This window comes from Carcharhinus amblyrhynchos, chromosome 7 (genome assembly GCF_965287045.1).
Source record: "Carcharhinus amblyrhynchos chromosome 7, sCarAmb.v2.hapA, whole genome shotgun sequence".
Lineage (NCBI taxonomy): Eukaryota > Metazoa > Chordata > Chondrichthyes > Carcharhiniformes > Carcharhinidae > Carcharhinus > Carcharhinus amblyrhynchos.
The window spans coordinates 89,330,271-89,348,491 of record NC_137330.1 but is presented as its reverse complement, the minus strand read 5'-3'; the positions used below and the strand labels follow the sequence as shown (position 1 = coordinate 89,348,491).

The window sequence follows — 18,221 nt, the reverse complement described above, 5'->3', positions numbered from 1 at the left end:
TTATGTTGATACTGTAGAAGCACAATTTATCCTAATTGCTGGAGTGTTTGTTTTAATCTGCATTAACGCAGTTTGATTATTTTAGGGTTTCCCTCTGGAGTTTAATGAGGTTGATTGACAGGAAAAATCATGTGACTAGGCAGGGCCAGGCTCATAGAGCAAAACAAGCACAGTTGTTGCTTGGGATCTTTAGAGAGAAGTAGCTCTCTGTCTCTCTCTCTCTCTCTGGAGACTGGAGCCTGAGATCTGCCAGAAAATAAGTCTCCTTCTCTGAAATTCTGTTGTTTGAAAATGTATCTTTCCCTGGTGGCTGCTGTATAGCAGTCAAATGACAGGTGTCTTTCTGTAACTCTGTCCAGAGGTGTTAAAAATTTGGAAGCCGAGCACCCACGTAAGCCGACATGTTTTGTGCTAACTGATTCTGAAGAGAGATTTATAGGGCCCAATTTTACCATTTTCACTGTAAGTGCCGATTCTGGGCATAGGACAGATCCGACTTAGAAATCTGCTGTCAGGCACCCCCATACGCTCTCAGCCATCTCCGGTCCGATTCGTGCTGTGGGCGGGGTTAGCACTGCTGGAACGATTGGAGCTCTGAATTGTACAGTTAGAAAAAGATTGGAAAAAGCATGCCTGTATCAGATCGCAGAGGAAGTGGCCTGGGAGTGAAAAGCGGGAGTGAGGATGTAATCTGGGGCTGGGGGGCAGGAGGTGGTGGTGGTGCAGGAGGCAGGTAAGATGTATCTCAGGGGTGGGGGGCAGATAGATCGTGGGGTGGGGGGGGGAGGTGCAGGGGGCCCTCTGCCACTCTGTGGCTGATCAGTGGGGGGAGGGGGGCAGGACTAGCGAGTGGTCTGGGTAATGGGGTGTGGATAAGGGGGGCAGTGATGTGAGAGAGTAGTGGAGGGTGTGAATAAGGGGGACATACACATCACTGCCCCCTTTATCCACCCCCCCCATTACCCAGACCAGTCACCAACCCTGCCCCCTCCCCCCACTGATCACCCGCAGAGTGGCAGAGGGCACCCTTCCCCCCCCCCACCAGAGATCCATCTGCTGGCCCCCAACCAGAGATCCATCTGACCCGCCTCCCTCCTCCCACCTCCCCCTCCCCAGACAACGATCTGGCCTCACTCACTGGGTAAGACAGATGAACTTAAGGCCTTAATGCTTACACGGAATTTGGATGTGGTTGTGGTGACAGATGTGGTTAAAAGAAGGGCAGGACTGGCAGCTAAATATTCCAGGGTGTAAGTGTTTTAGACGTCACAGAGGAGGGTCAAAAAGAGGTGGGGGAGTAGCGTTATTAGTTAGGGAGCATATTACAGCGGTGCAGAGGGTGGACAATTTAGAGCAGTCGTGCAATGAGTCACTGTGGGTGGGGTTCAGGAATAGGAAGGGAGCAATCACTATGCTGGGGGTATACTATAGGCCACCCAATAGCCCACAAGAAGTGGAAGAACGTACATGTAAGGAAATTCTGGATAGGTGCAGAAAAAATAGGGTTGTCGTAGTGGGAAACTTTAATTTCCCTGGTGTGGATTGGAAGGTGCCTAGGGCTGGGGGTCTGGATGGGAAGGAATTTGTAAAATGTGAAGGTTCTTTGGAGCAGTATGTAGTTAGCCTGTCTAGAGAGGGGGCTATACTGCATCTAGTTCTGGGAAATGAGCCTGGTCAGGTGGTTGAGGTTTCAATTGGGGAACACGTGGCAAATAGTGACCACAATTCTGTCTACTTCAGGATACTAATGGAAAAAGGATGAGTGTTGTCTGAAGGGTAGGGTGCTAAATTGGGGGAAGGCTAGCTATAGCCAGATTAGGCAGGAATTGTTGGCCAATGATTGGGAGAGGATGTTTGAGGGTAAGTCCACATCTGGTATGTGGGAGTCTTTTAAGGAACATCTGATAAGGCTGCAGGACAGACATGTGCCTGTAAAGAGGAAGGATAGGAAAGGTAGGATTAGAGCGCCGTGGATAACTAGGGATATTGTGGACTTGATCTGAAAGAAAAGAGAGGTGTATGTTAGGTCCAAGCAACTGAGAATGGAGAGAGCTTTGGAGGAATACAGAGAGAGAAGGAGAGAACTCAAACGGGGAGTTAGAAGGGTGAAAAGAAGTCACGAAATGGTCTTGGCAGACAAGATTAAGGATAATCCAAAGGCTTTTTATTCATATGTTAGGAACAAAAGAGTTGTTAGAGAAAAAAAATCGGTCCTCTTAGGGACAAAGGAGGGGAATTATGTTTAGAGCCCGAGGGAATGGGGGAGATCCTGAATGAATACTTTGTGTCAGTATTCACAAAGGAGGGGGACTTGTTGTCTGGAAGTGTCTTGGAAGGAGTTGTTGACCCTTTGGAGAAAATCTCCATTACAAGGGAGGAAGTGTTAGGGTTTTTAGGTAACATTAAAACTGACAAATCTCTGGGGCCTGATGGCATTTATCCTAGGCTGCTCAGGGAGACAAGAGACGAAATTGCTGGGTCTCTGACGGAAATCTTTGTCTCTTCTTTGGACACAGGTGAGGTCCCAGAGGATTGGAGGATAGCGAATGTGGTACCGTTGTTTAAAAAGGTTGGTTGGGATAACCTGGCTAATTATAGGCCGGTGAGCTTGACGTCAGCGGTAGGGAAGTTGTTAGAGAGGATTCTTAGAGATAGGATGTATGCGCATTTAGAACATAGCAATCTCAATAGTGACAGGCATCGTGGCTTTGTAAAAGGGAGGTCGTGCTTTACAAATCTGGTGGAATTTTTTGAGGAGGTGACAAAAACAGTTGACGAAGGAAGAGCCATGGATGTCATCCATATGGATTTCAGTAAGGCATTTGACAAAGTCCCTCATGGCAGGTTGGTGAAAAAGGTTAAGGCTCATGGGATACAAGGACAGGTGGCTAGATGGGTTGAGAACTGGCTTGGCAACAGAAACAGAGGGTAGCAGTGGAAGGGTCTTTTTCTAGCTGGAGGTCTGTGACTAGTGGTGTTCCGCAGGGCTCCGTGCTGGGACCTCTGCTATTTGTGATATATATAAATGATTTGGAAGAGGGACTAACTGGTGTGATCAACAAGTTTGCAGATGATACGAAGATGGCTGGACTTGCTGATAGTGATGAACAGTGTCGGACTATACAGCAGGATATAGATAGGCTTGTAAATTGGGCAGTGTAATGGCAGATGGGATTTAATCCAGATAAATGCGAGGTGATGCATTTTGGAAGAAATAATGTAGGGGGGAGTTACACAATAAATGGTAGGACCATTAAGAGTACAGAAACACAGAGGGACCTAGGTGTGTAAGTTCACAAGTCCTTGAAGGTGGCAGTACTGGTGGAGAAGGTGGTGAAGAAGGCATATGGTATGCTTGCCTTTATAGGAAGGGTATAGAGTATAAAAGCTGGCGTCTAATGTTGCAGTTGTATAGAATGTTAGTTAGACCACATTTGGAGTACTGTGTCTAGTTCTGGTAGCCGCACTACCGGAAAGACTTGGAGGCCTTGGAGAGAATGCAGAGGAGGTTTATCAGGATGCTGCCTGGTATGGAGGGTCTTAGCTGTGAGGAGAGATTGGACAAACTGGGGTTGTTCTCCCTGGAAAAACGGAGAATGAGGGAAGACCTAATAGAGGTGTATAAGATATGAAGGGTATAGATAGAGTGAACAGTGGGAAGCTCTTTCCCAGGTCGGATGCAAAAATCACGAGGGGTCATAAGCTCAAGGTGAGACGGTCAAGGTATAATTCAGATGTTAGAGGGATGTTTTTCACACACAGGGTTGTGGGGGCCTGGAATGCACCGCCAAGTAGGGTGGTGGAGGCAGACACACTAGGGCTGTTTAAGGCTTACCTAGATAGGCACATGAGCAGACTAGAGATGGAGGGATACAAAAGAAAGTTCTAGTTGAGGATCAAGAGCCTCAGGATGTTCCTGGGAATTAATAGATTCCTATCGGATGTCCAACAAATTTTATGGCTCACCTGTCTCTTACGTCGGAGCTATCGGGGATCTTCTATTAAATGTCTGTATAAGCTGTTGTATGTTTACTGATGTCGCTTTATTACATCCACAGGTGATTCGGTCCGCCTTGTTGGCCAACAAGGGGCATACACACGGTGGGTCGTGCGAGGGCTGCTCTTGGATGTTGCTTCGAAAGTTGCCTAGTGCTTCATGTCGTTAGTGTACGCTTAAACTGGACCAATTGACAGGCAACACGACAGCTCACTGACTATCACTGTTTGCTGTTCAGCTACAGGGACCCGAGTCGGATCTCCAGCTTGGGTTGGTGTCTGTGGGAGTTTGCACATTCTCCTTGTGCTTGTGTGGGTTTTCTCCGGGTGCTCCGGTTTCCTCCCACACCCCAAAAACGTGCTTTTAGGCTAGTTGGTGTTAATGAATTGTCCCTAAATTGGATCTTCCTTAATCTGGCGCACATATAATTCCCTAAATTTGCACCCCTTCATTGTGGAGTCCACAAGATGTAGGCAAAAGTCGTAGGTAGAAGGAGGATTGGAATGAGGCACTCAGTGTTAAAATGGGCGGCGCGGGCTTGTAGGGCTGAAGGGCCTGTTTCCTGTGCTGTGTTGTTCTTTGTTCACTCCCCCCCTACCCCTGACAACAAACTTGCCTCACTCTCCCCCACCTAGGGAATGGTCTGGCCTCAGTCCCCCTCCCCTGCAGAAGAACATCTGACCTGCCTCCTCCCCACCCCACCACCAAACAACGATCAACCCTCCCCCCAACCACCAGACAACAATCAACCCTCCCTCCAACCACCAGACAACAATCAGCCCTCCCCCATCCCCCACCAGAGATACATCTGACCCGCCTCCTCCTCCTCCTCCCAACCAGACAACAATCTGATCTCACTCCTCTCCTCCCCCTCCAACCAGAAAATGATCTGACCCGCCTTGAGCCCCACCCCCACCACTGATCTGAGTCAGAGAAACTGGACCACCCAACTCAGACTTTCATTCAGCAGGTCCCTAAAAGTGCGATTCCGGATTGGTAAACACAGTGGTAAAGCGGGAAATGCTGATAGTTGGGCGGGCAGTTCATTAATTCAATTTAAATGCCATTCGCAGGTTTCAGTAAAGTGGCGATCTGCACAGACTTGGGTGCAGAATGCAATAAAGGCCTCACACCCGACTTTACCACGATTTCACACCTGAAAACGGGCACCAATTGTTGGTAAAATTGGGCCCATAGAGTCAAAGAGGTTTACAGTATGGAAACAGGCCCTTCGGCCCAATTTGTCCATGCCACCTTTTTTTTTAAATGACTAAGTTAGTTCCAATTGCCTATGTTTGCCCATATCCCTCAATAGCCATCTTACTCGTAACTGTCTAAACACTTTTTAAAAGATAAAATTGTACCTACCTCTGGCAGCTTGTTCCAGGCACTCATCACCCTTTATGTCAAAAAACTGTCCCGCTGGACACTTTTGTATCTCTCCCTTCTCACCTTAAAGTTATGCCCTCTAGTTTTAGACTCCCCTATCTTTGGGGAAAGATATTGACCCTCTAGCTGATCTATGCTCCTCATTATTTTATAGACTGCTATAAAACCACCCCTAAGCCTCCTAAGCTCCAGAGAAAAAAAGTCCCAGTCTATCCAGCCTCTCCTTATAGCTCAAACCATCATGTCCTGGTAGCATCCCAGTAAATCCTTTCTGCACTCTTTCTAGTTTAAAATATTCTTCCTGTAATAGGGAGACCAGAACTGTACACAGTATTCCAAGTGTGGCCTCACCAATGTCTTGTACAACTTTACCAAGACATCCCAACTCCTGTATTCAATGTTCTGACCAATGAAACCAAGCATACTGAATGTCGTCTTCACCACTCAGTCCACCTGTGACTCCACTTTCAAAGAGCTATGAACATGTACCCCTAGATCTCTTTGTTATATCTCTCCCCAATACCTACCATTAACTGAGTAAGTCCTGCCCTGGTTCAATCTACCAAAATACATCACCTCGCATTTATCTAAACTAAACTCCATCTGCCATTCATCAGCCCACTGTCCCAATTGATCAAGATCCTGTTGCAATCCGAGATAACTTTCTTCACTGTCCACTATGCCACCAATCTTGGTGTCATCTGCAAACTTACTAACCATGCCTCCTAAATTCTCATTCAAATCATTAATATAAATGACAAATAACAGTGGACCCAATATTGATCCCTAAGGCACAGCGCTGGTCACAGGCCTCCAGTTTGAAAAATAACCCTCTGCCTTCTGTCATCAAACCAATTTTATATCCATTTGGCTACCTCACCCTGGATCCTGTGAGATTTAATCTTATGCAACAATCTACCATGCGATACCTAGTCAAAGGCCTTGCTAAAGTCCATGTAGACAATTTGAACTGCACTGCCCACATCTACCTTCTTGGTTACCTCTTCAAGAAATCAATCAAATTTGTGAGACATTACTTTCTACTCGCAAAGCCATGCTGACTGTCCCTAATCAGTCCTTGCCTCTCTAAGTGCCTGTACATCCTGTAGAGATTATGTAGAGAAATCCAAACTTTCACAAGTCTTTTCTCCTGATTGCACGGAAATAATGTACCCCTTGTTCTGACTGTTGGGGGAATATTTTCTCAGTCCCCTTCAAGCCCCTTACGAATTTTATATTTTTCAATTATATTACCTCTCATTCTTCTCAGCTCCCAGCGTTTATAGGCTTACTCTACTCAAACTCTCTTCATGGGAAATAAAAACAAAACAGTACAAGAAATACGAGTCTCTAGAACCTGCTCTGTTTTGTGATAAGGACAGCCTCATTTTCTGGTTTGTTCCCTATAACCAATGACTCTCTCTTTACTTCAGGAATCAGTCTATCTAGTCTTGAATATATTCAATGGCCTAGCCTCCATGGCTCTTTGGAGTAGAGAATCCCAAAGATTCATGGCCCCAGAAAAGAAAATTCTCCCTCATTTCTGTTATAACGGGCAATTTATTGTTCTTAAACTACTGTCTATAGTTCTAGATATCCTCACATGGTTTGATATATGATCTTATTGAAAATTTGAAGTGGAATTGACGTTGACATTGACGTTTCCTAAGCTACTTTTGAATTTACTCTTTCCTAAATCTACCCAACCAGTCCCACATTAGTTCAAAGCCCTGTCTAGTGCCTTAGTTATTCAATTTGCTAGGATATTGATCCCAGACTGATTTAAGTGGAGCCCACCCTAGTGGACCAGCTTCTGCTTTTTTCAGTACTTGTACCAATGACGCATGAATCAAAACCTATGCATCCTATATCATTCTTGGTATCATTCTTTCAGTAAAAAGTCTGACAACACCAGGTTTTAGTCCAACCGATTTATTTGATAATACTCACAAGCTTTCGAGGGGACTCCAGAACTCTCCACTCACCTGACGAAGAGGCAGTCCCCTCGAAAGCTTGTGAGTATTATCAAATAAATCGGTTGGACTAAAACCTGTTGTCAGACTTTTTACTGTGTTTACGCCAGTCCAACGCCGGCATTCCAACATCATCATTCTTTCAACCACACATTTAACCTTCTAAGCTGTTATTCCTTTTGCCAATTGGCATGTGCACAGGTAACAATCCAAAGATCATCATCTTCAATATTCTGCTTTTGAATTTAAAGCTTAACACCTCAAATTTTCTCAGCAGACAGAAACATAGTGTGACTTGGAAACCATTCCTTGTCTGACTCCCAAGCACAATAACGTTAGGAGACTCTGGCATGTACTTGCTTCAGTTAAAAAGAAAACAAACTGTATCCCAAAGCAGTGTACAAACCTTTCTTCTCTTCTTAGGCAATGTCTTGGCTTAGAGGATGACTTGCTTCCTCTCTGATGCAATGGATTTTGTAATGGCTGATAATGTAGATTCTGCCTCATGCTTGAAGGGTTGGATAGATTACTTGGCGATTTGTGCATTCTTGCTGACACCTCAACTCTGCCTATGCACAGTCCCGACAAAGTCTCTCAGTGTAAATGATGCCTTCCCAATGAGCCTTTGCCATTTTACTCAGTCATAAGCCAGCATCTCTCATCAGTCAGCAGGGATATTTGATATCTTCAGAGATGCTTTGAGGACACCACTAAAACATTTCCACTATCCTTGTAGGAATGTCCTACTATGATTGAGTTCAAAGCAGAACAATTGCTTTGGGAATCTGGTGTTAAATATCTGAATGACCCATCCAATCCAGTGGAGCTGGTTTTGAGTGATTAGTACCTTGATAACATAAGAACATAAGAAATAGGAGCAGGAGTAGGCCATCTAGCCCTTCGAGCCTGCCCCGCCATTCAATAAGATCATGGCTGATCTGAAGTGGCTCAGTTCCACTTTCCCGCTTTCTCCCCATAACCCTTAATCCCCTTGCCTAACAAAAACCTATCTACCCGCGTCTTAAATATACTTAGCGAGGTAGCCTCCACCACTTCAACGGGCAGAGAATTCCAGAGATTCACCACCCTTTGAGTGAAGAAGTTCCTCCTCAACTCTGTTCTAAACTTCCCCCCCTTATCTTGAGGCTGTGCCCTCTAGTCCTGCTGTCCTTTCTGAGTGGGAAGAACCTCTCCACCTCTACCCTATCCATTCCCTTCATCATCTTATACGTCTCAGTAAGATCCCCCCTCATCCTTCTAAACTCCAACGAGTACAAGCCCAGTCTATTCAGCCTCTCTTCATAGTTCAACCCCCTCAACTCCGGTATCAGCCTAGTGAACCTCCTCTGCATTCCCTCCAAGGCCAAAATATCCTTGCGCAAGTGCGGCGACCAAAACTGCACACAGTACTCCAGCTGCGGCCTCACCAGTGCCCTGTACAGTTGCAGCAAGACCTCCCTGCTTTTATATTCAATCCCCCTCGCTATGAACGCCAGCATCCCATTTGCCTTCCTGATGCTGGGGAAGTTGGCTTGGGGGAGGACCTTACTGCTGGTCTGTTTTTCTTTTCACTAAATTTGAAAGATCTTGCCAAGGAACTGTTGATGGTGCTTTGAGATGCCAGTCTAGGTTGTTCAAGTCTCCGTGCATAGAGAAGTGCGGGGTTCACTGCTGCAGGGTAGAGCATGACTTTAGTCTCTGGTTTGAGATTCTGATCCTCAAATACTCTTTTCATCAGTTGGTTGAAGGCTGAGCTGACACAGCATCAACCTCCTTTATTGCTCTCGCGAACGCTTTTGACTTTAAGTCAACGCTGAAGGCTTATGGAGCATCCCCAAATTTGACTGCCCTCAGAAATTTTTCCCCATCCTCTGCCTATTCCATGATGGCATGCATGCTATGATCCTCACTAATGGGACACTGCAAACTCCATCTTAGTGAAAACTGGGGTCAAATAGGATCTCATTGCACCGACCCTCTTCTCCATTATACACATTGTAATACTATAACTCAACTACAGCAAATTATGCATAAGCATGGAAGTAATCAACAGAACAGATTAGAAACTGTTCACTGCCTTCAATCCAAAATCAAGACCACTCCAAACTCAGTCACAGAGCATCAGTAGTAGACAATACTTGCATATGGCCTCATTTAGAAACTGAGTTCCAGGTTATTACTGACTCTTTCTCTGAAGCATGTGAGAAAATGGAACTCTCACCAACCACCCAGAAAACTAAGGCTCCTTCCAAACAGCTCCCACAGTAAAACGCCTCCTCTTGTTGAGGAAGACAATGGAGAGATCCTAGAACGTGTGGACCATTTTCCATACCTTGAGAGTATTTTAAATTGATGATCTAGAAATTGTAATGAACTGCTTTAATAAAACAGACTTTGATTTCCTAAGTTGAAAAGTGTTTTGTGATTTAGCTACTGGCTAAAATCCAGTGAGATATAAATATTAAAATATTATACTTACATATTTTCCCAATATCAGTGAAAATAGAAGATTGAATAAAGCAAAACACCCAAAAATCATTCCAACAATAGAAGGTGTGGCTCCTTTCTTTTCTGCCTACAAAGAGAATATACAATAAATATATTATGCATGATTATTAATAAGCTGCTTACAGAGTATTTGGTAGTTATCCTTGGACCATTTTCTTCCACCCACAAGATGCCATTTGACAATATGATCTGTAGATTTGGTGGGGAATAGGTTCTTGACACAGATAGCAGGATCAAGTTCATCTTTCTTAAGCACTTCAAAGCCTTTGTACTGTTTTACTTCTTGTCTGATAAGCAGTCTCGAATAAGCCAAAATTTCCTCTTGCTATACATTGGGGAAATCATGTTTGATGCATAGGCTAAACTCTGAGCCCTTCCTACTGACTCCTTGGCCACCATCTCAGCTTGAAGATTTCTCATTCCCTGTCTATCCTATTCATTCCCAGCCTGAATTTCAAACCTTCTGTCCTCTCCACTGAAACTGCCTGCCTCCATCTCTAATGATGCCTATCTGCTACCAAAACACAAAATCATGCCGATTATCTCCAAACTCTCCTCGATCTCATCCTTCTTATTCTGCACCAAGCCCCACTCATCCAACACCTTTGGCCCCAAATTCTGGAATTCTCTCCATAAATTGCTCCACCTTCCTCTTCTCCTTGAAGACCCTTCTGAAAATCAGTCTCTTTGACCAAGCATTTGTTAACCCCTCCAAATATCTCCACTGTAGGTACAGTATGTTCTTTTTATTATGCATCAGTGAATTGTTTTGGAACACTTTTGTACATTAAACCATCTTTATATAAAAGCAACTAGTCGATACTAAAAGACAATCAGATAGCCTCGGTAGGTTATTGTTACATTCCAATGGATACCTAATTGAAAACAGCGTGGAAGTAGGTAAGGCACTTATTCCAATCTAAGGAGTATCTGTGCGGGCAACATGCTCCCAAAACAAAATTATATACACTAGAATTATGTATATCAAGTGTTGACCAAGTGTTTGCTGATCAAACATATTCAGTAACTGCAATTCCTTCAAAAGTAAAAATAGCTAAACATATTCACCAAATGGTTTGATTAAACAGCAGCTACTAAACCAACTGGAATTACAAAATGCACAAATCAAACTTTCAAGGATGTCTTTAAAAATGTGGTATTATCTAAATGCAAAACATATTTATTACCTCTGTTGGAAAGAAAGGTCCCAAAATTGAATAGCAAATCATAGAACTAAAGTTCAGCGATGCTGCTGATATGAGAGTGAAAATTTGACTCTTTGTCCACTTCTGCGAGTTGTCTCTTGAATTTTCATTTTGATCATCTGAAACTGTCATAAATTTAAAACAAGAGGTGAACATCAATTTTCAGAAGCTGTACAACATTAGTGTCCACTTACAGGAAAATAAATAGTGAAATTAGAAATCTTCTCAAAGTTACTTTTCTATTTCTTCTTTTCAAGTATTGAAAAGTCCATATTTTCAGTAGCCCTACTTTATAACACAAACCTCTTGCAGTAGCAAATGTGTTAATGAACTTTGTAATACTTGGAGAATGAAAAAAAACGTGCAACTTACATGCAGCTTGTTTTCATGTATCTCAGATAGATGCAAAATTTGTTTTCGTGTGCAGAGAGACTGCAGCTGCCCTTGCTGTTGTACACAAGTTTATGATAGCCTGTTCAGAAATATAGCTAACTCAGCTCATATCTACATTTGTATCTTTAATTTTGTAGACTTTTGCCTAACATAGTGAAGCTTGCATGCCCTAAATATATATGTATATGCATTACATACTGCTTATGTGTCATGTACCAACATATTATACATATCATATGCTATACAACTTATGAACATAGATTGTTATACCGGCCCATTAATTTTAACCTGTCTTGTCAGCTTGTGTGTTAGCTAAGGTCTAATCACACATGACAATTACGGCCTTGAGATAACCATAAATGCTGAGGCAGCTATGTTCCTACGATGGAGGACAATCCATAGCCTGGGAAACTGCTGAGACTGAGAAGATACATACACAACTGGGGGGTATAAATATATGCTCTTAAGTTGTGTTCGGGAAGACGCCTGGGGAACCGCTGTTAGGTACCCGGTGTATCTCCCAAAAGCTTTTGAAAAAACTTGCTGTACTTTGACTCACAATTGGTCTCAGAGGTATCTTTTACCTACACCGCCTCTGAAGTACATATTTGCAGCAACATCAGGATTTGGATATCTCTTTTGGGTCTTGTTGTCAATAACTAAATATCACACTCAAGAAGGCAATGGCCTGGTGGCATTATTGCTAGACGATTAATCGGGAAACTCAGCTCATGTTCTGATGACCCAGGTTTGAATCCCGCCATAGCAAATGATGGAATTAGAATTCAATTTAAAAAAATCTGGAATTAAGAGTATACTGATGACCATGAGACTACTGTTGATTGTCATCAGGAAAGCCCACCTGGTTCACTGATGTCCTTTAGAGAAGGAAATCTGCCATCTTTACCTGGTCTTGCCTACATGTGACTCCAGAGCCTCAGCAATGTTGTTGGCTCTCAATTGACCTTGGGTAACTAGGGATGGGCAATAAATGCTGGCCAGCCATTAAGTGGAACTATGTCCCATGAATGAATAAAAAAAAGAAAGCAAAGTATTGAACAGTTTGAAAATCGATTTCCTCAAATTTGTAATCAACTGTTTTAATTACACATGTCCCATGACTCTAAGATTAGTCTTCCCAACTGCCTCATCGGAGGCAAAATTTACATTCACTTAAGTAATGCCTCTAAAAATTAATCAGATAAAAAAGAATGTGGTGACTTGAGACCACAAGAAGGAACTTCAAATAACCAAGTTTAACAATAACTCATCAAATTAGTAATAACAGTAATAACAATGAAAACAGGAGCACTAATAAAACTGCGCTTGCCTATAGGTCAGCCCCTTGCAGACTGAAAAGCTTACCAAAGCCCACATAGGTTCAAAATCCTCAGCAGACACCAGTAAAACAATTCCACAGGAGAAAATGCTTATAAGAACACTCCATACTCAAAATGACACTCTGTAACATATAATTAGAACTCAATGAACCAACGTTAAGAGACATTCATATTTTGAGTGGAAATCCTTGCAAAGAATACTGTAAATTCTCAAATTTTGATTTGATGTCTGATTAAGGCGGTAGTACAGTACTTTGTATCATCCATCTAATTTAATGAATAGTGACCATGATGAGCAGATGCCAGTGTTGGATTGGGGTGGACAAGATGAGAGATCATATGACACCGGGTTATAGTCCAACAGGTTTATTTGAAATTACCAGCTTTTGGAGCACTGCTCCTTCGTCAAGTGAAGTGGCAAACCACATGCTACAGCCATGAAACATCACATGCCCTGCTATCCAGCATGCATTTTAATTAACCTTTTAATGATTTTATTCAATTATTTAGTTTCCTTTTTAAAATCTTTTATTAAACTTAACACCAATTCTTGCGCTATTTTAAACCTTAGGCATAGAACAGACCTGAACCACTTAGCAGAAATTCATAAACAGCTAGCTTATTTTCCTGTATTAGAATAAGGACCCAAATCCAACAGGGTGAAAAAGTTAGAGAAAGCAAAAGGAAAGGAATACTCCTCTTCCTACTCAGCAATGCCCCAGCTATGCACTCAGTTCCATGCTGCACTCATGATTTCTGAATTTATCTAAATTCAACTGAGCTAAAGAAACCAGATTAAAGCAGTTAACTACTTAACTACTCAGCTCTCTCAGTGGAAAGTACTTACCCTATCTAAGAAGGGAAGAAACTTACTCTACTTACTTACACTGTACTAATTATAGATGAGACTAGATATATCAGAAACATCATCAAACACCCAGATATACACTTGATTTCAAGCTGCATTCTCACAGAAGGCCAAACGTGGTGGTGTTCACAGATGAGTGCATAGTGTTGACATATTTACTAGACACTGTGCTTACTACAAGTGCTTATCATCTGCAAATCTAACTGATGCCATATTTTGCCAATCTTGTCCTTCATAATCAGAACACCAAACTATCTGTCTACAAATGCTTCTTTTGTCAGTGCATCAGCATAGACGTCGAAGAGGACAGGTGATAAACAAAGGGCCGTAACTTCTGAGCTCCGCAGTGTTGGGTAGCCGAAGGAGGTGGTGAGGAATCCTTCTCAGAACTTCGTAGGAAAGCATTTGCACAGTAATTACCCAGAAGTGCAAACTTCCTCTGGACAATTATTTTGTTAAGCAAGCCACCCAAAAAATGTGATTAAAATCATACAGTTCAGATGGTTCCTCCATGATTACACCAATAATTATGCAGAAAGTATTAAAAGAGTAAAACCTCTTTGAGGTTCTGTGTAACTACTGTAAAGTCCCCAGACCGACCACCACCCTCATAGGCACCATACACCTCCTACCTCCCACTCAGGACTCCCCACCCAAGTCTCCCCCATAGGTCTAACTCTCACAGCCAACCAACCAGACCCCTTTGTACGCAACCAGACCTGACACAATCACCACGACCCCTGACATGACCAGCGCCCACCTCTCCCAATCTGACTCCAACTTCCCACCCTACCTCTTTGACCTCTGATTCCCACAAAACCTATCCACTTACCTTCTCCCTGGCATATCAATTTCAACTGGATCTTTAAACTCAACTGCTTTATGGCAGCTCGTGCTGTAAAAAAGAGATGTGACCTCCTTCAATCTGACTTTGCTGGACTGCAATGGTGTGGTGCCTGGCCTGAGTCAGAAGACCTGCCTTGCCTGACATGGAAGAAATTTGGTGTAGGCAAATGGGCATGGAGTGGCAAATTACTTCTGATTGCCACTCTGAAGAGGTTGTAGCCCAACATCTTTGTTGAACTTCTTGTCCGATTACACATGGTTATGCAATCATAGAATCAAACAGTGCAGAAAAGGTCCTTTGGCCCACTGAGTCTACACCTACAATAACTATCACTAAAGGCACACCAATCCCATTTTCCTGCACTGGTCCCATATCCTTGAATGTTACGATATTGCAAATGCTCACCCAAATACTTCTTAAAGGTAGTAAAGTTTCTGACTCCACTACCTTCCCAGGCAGAGCATTTCAGATTTCCACCACCTTCTGAGTGGTAAGGGGCAGGAGCAGGAGATTCAAGGGAAATTTGAGAAAAAAAACTATGTCCCCTGAAGCAAAAGGAACAGCAGCTTACTATCCACCATCTCCATACCCCTCATAATCTTATACACATCAATTATTCCTCCCTGAGCTTTTTCAGCTCTAAAGAAAACAATCCAAGCCTTATAGTTATCCCCCCTTAAGATGATGAAAGGGATGGATAGGGTAGAGGTGGAGAGGTTCTTCCCGCTCAGAAAGGATAGCAGGACTAGAGGGCGCAGCCTCAAGATATGGGGAGGGGGTGCAGTTTAGAACAGAGTTGAGGAGGAACTTCTTCACTCAAAGGGTGGTGAATCTCTGGAATTCTCTGCCCGTTGAAGTGGTGGAGGCTACCTCGCTAAATATATTTAAGACGCGGGTAGATAGGTTTTTGGTGGGCAAGGGGATTAAGGGTTATGGGGAGAAAGCGGGAAAGTGGAACTGAGCCACTTCAGATCAGCCATGATCTTATTGAATGGCGGAGCAGGCTCGAGGGGCTAGATGGCCTACTCCTGCTCCTATTTCTTACGTTCTTATAGTTTAAATGTTCCATTCCAGGCAACATCCGAGCGAAGGTGCTTGGTATCCCATCTAGTGCAATCACATCTTGCTTATATAGAGGTGACCAGAACTGCACACAGTACTTCAGCTGTGGCCTAACCAATGTTCTGTACAGCTCCAACATAACCTCTCACTTTTATACTCTATGCCACAACTGATAAAAGCAAGTGTCCTATATGCCTTCTTAACTACCCTATTAACCTGTTCTGCCGCCTTCAGGTATCTGTGACTAAGTACCCAAGTTCCAACTATTCCTCTGAGTTTCCTAGTGTCTTGCCATTTATTAAATACTCCCTGGTCTTGTTACTTCTTCCAAAGTGCAACACCTCACATATATCAGGGTTAAATATCAACTGCCACTGCTCTGCCCATCTGAGCAACCTATCTATATCTTCCTGTAACCAACAACCTTCTTCTTCACTATTAACCACCCTACCGATCTTGTCGTCATTTGCAAACTTGCTTATCATTCCCACAGATTATATAAGTTATGTACATAATAAACAGTAAGGGATCCAGCACCGAATCTTGTGGTACACCACTGGATACAGGCCTTCTACCACCAACCTTTGCATCCGATTACTAAGCCTTTTGAATCTAACTTGCCAAGTTCCCCCGAATTCCATGGGCTTCAACTTTCTCAATCAGTCTCCCATGTGGGACCTTGTCAAAGGCTTTGCTAAAATCCATATAAGCCTCACCCAGACATTAGATCACATTTTTGAAAAATTCTATCAAATTTGTTAGACATTTCTTTCCTCTGACAAAACCATGCTGACCATCCCTAATTAACCCATGCCTTTCTACGTGGAGATTAATTCTTTTATGACTCCCATTTCACTACCCTTCCATTAGCTGTCCATCCCATATATGGATTTCTTATCAGTCATCTATCTCTCCAGTTTACTCCCATGTCCTTTAGCACTGTCAAAAGCAAAATCCAGTCAACAATACAGAATGCTTTCCTTATCTAAATCTACAAAACAAAAATAAAATTCTTGTCCAAACTTTCATTCAGTAATCTTATAATGCCAACTGCTTCTCTCGCTTCTTTTCCTCTAGGAATCCAAACTGGTCAATTCTTAAATAGTTTTGCACCTTCCCACCTACTATGTTATAATTCTTAACACAACCTTTGATGTATGGAAAATCAGACTAACTTCATGTAAGTCAGAACATTAGCATGCCTTTGGTTTCTTTCTTAGGATAATCATTATTAACAGTATAAAGTCCTCTGGCTATTGTCCTGAGAATATCTTTGCATAGCTTTGTAAACACTAATATTAAATTCTTTCCTGTGGTTTTTAAAATATTTATTCCAGTCACTTTTCCAGTTTCTATCTAATCTATTGCTACTTCTATCTTGCTTCCTAGAATTTCTGCTCCAATTAAATCAATGTCAACATTACTTTCTTCTTCTCAGTCTTTCAGGTCTTTCATTTCTTGCATATAGTTTTCAATATTCTCCTTCTGTTTATTTCATCAGTGTTTGTTAATAATAGCATCCTTACCATTTTATTGCTGTTGTTTCGGTGGATTGTGCTGAGTATCACTAATCTGGGTTTGCATAGCTAAAGTCTAGCTTTCCAGCTGGCCCAATTTTTTGAATGTATCACATTGCTCCTTTAACCATTGTTTTTGCACCTTTTTTGCTTCTCTTCTTAACTTGTTATTCAATGCCTGTATCTTAGCTTGCCCTTTTTCAGTGTTCATATTCTTCAATTTTCTCCTTCCTTTCACCTTTTGCAACATTGCATTCATCCTCTTTCCTCTTAAACACCCTATGGTATTTATCCCTCCTTCCTTGACTAGTAATACTTTTCCATTGCTCATCGGTGTTGGTGGTATCCTTATCTTTTCCAGCTATTGTTTCATTTACAAATTCTTAATTTACTTCTTTCAGCCTGTCAAGGTTACATTGTTCTCCCATGTATTCCACTTTGAATCTCCTTCAGTCAGAATATTGCTTCCATTTTCACAAGATTCTGATCGAATTCTGTGTCAGCCCCAGGTGAGCTTTTGAGTTCTTAACTTTCCCCCTGCATCTTTGTCTCACACTATATGATCCAGTTGAAATCTTCCTGTATTGCCACCAACCACTTTCAATGTATATCTTATTTTATGATGTCTAATTAATTTGATTGCTATCATGAGTCCTATTCAATGTCAAAAATCCACCAGTTTTTTTGGCCTCACTCAATTCTTTATCTGAGGCCATATACTCCTACTTCTTTATCATCTCTCCATTCTCCAATCTCTCGTAACAATCACACTGCTCATTCTGCTCTCCTGATCAATTTGTTTTTTTTAAAGTTCTATCACACATTTCATCAACTACCTCATTTAGTTGTTTGTTTTTAGGCATATACGCCTGAATAATTTCCACTGGTTGGTTGCCCTATAATTTGTCCATCTGACTCACACTTCACTTCCTTAAATATTTGGCAGCTTCGTTTGCTGACATTACTGTTACTCTGCCTTTTTATTTCCAATTCCTTCGAAGTGCACCATTCTCAATTCATCGCTCCTGAAGTCACATTCTCTGTCCATTGTACTTCCAACAACTCTAGCATGTTTCATTTCTCCTTCTCTATTTCTTGCTTTAGGTTCTCCAGCTTTCCTTC

General features: G+C 42.5%; 1 protein-coding gene across 1 annotated transcript in view; it reads right to left on the bottom strand.

Annotated features, from left to right (window-relative positions):
• slc18b1 (solute carrier family 18 member B1) overlaps window positions 1–18,221 on the bottom strand; it is a 57,424-nt gene that overhangs the window by 35,457 nt on the left and 3,746 nt on the right. The window contains exons 2-3 of the mRNA XM_080192759.1: window positions 11,055–11,197; window positions 9,839–9,934 (exon numbers count right to left, since the gene is read on the bottom strand). Of these exons, the coding sequence (XP_080048885.1) occupies window positions 9,839–9,934; window positions 11,055–11,197 (239 nt within the window). The remainder of the gene's footprint in view (window positions 1–9,838; window positions 9,935–11,054; window positions 11,198–18,221) is intronic.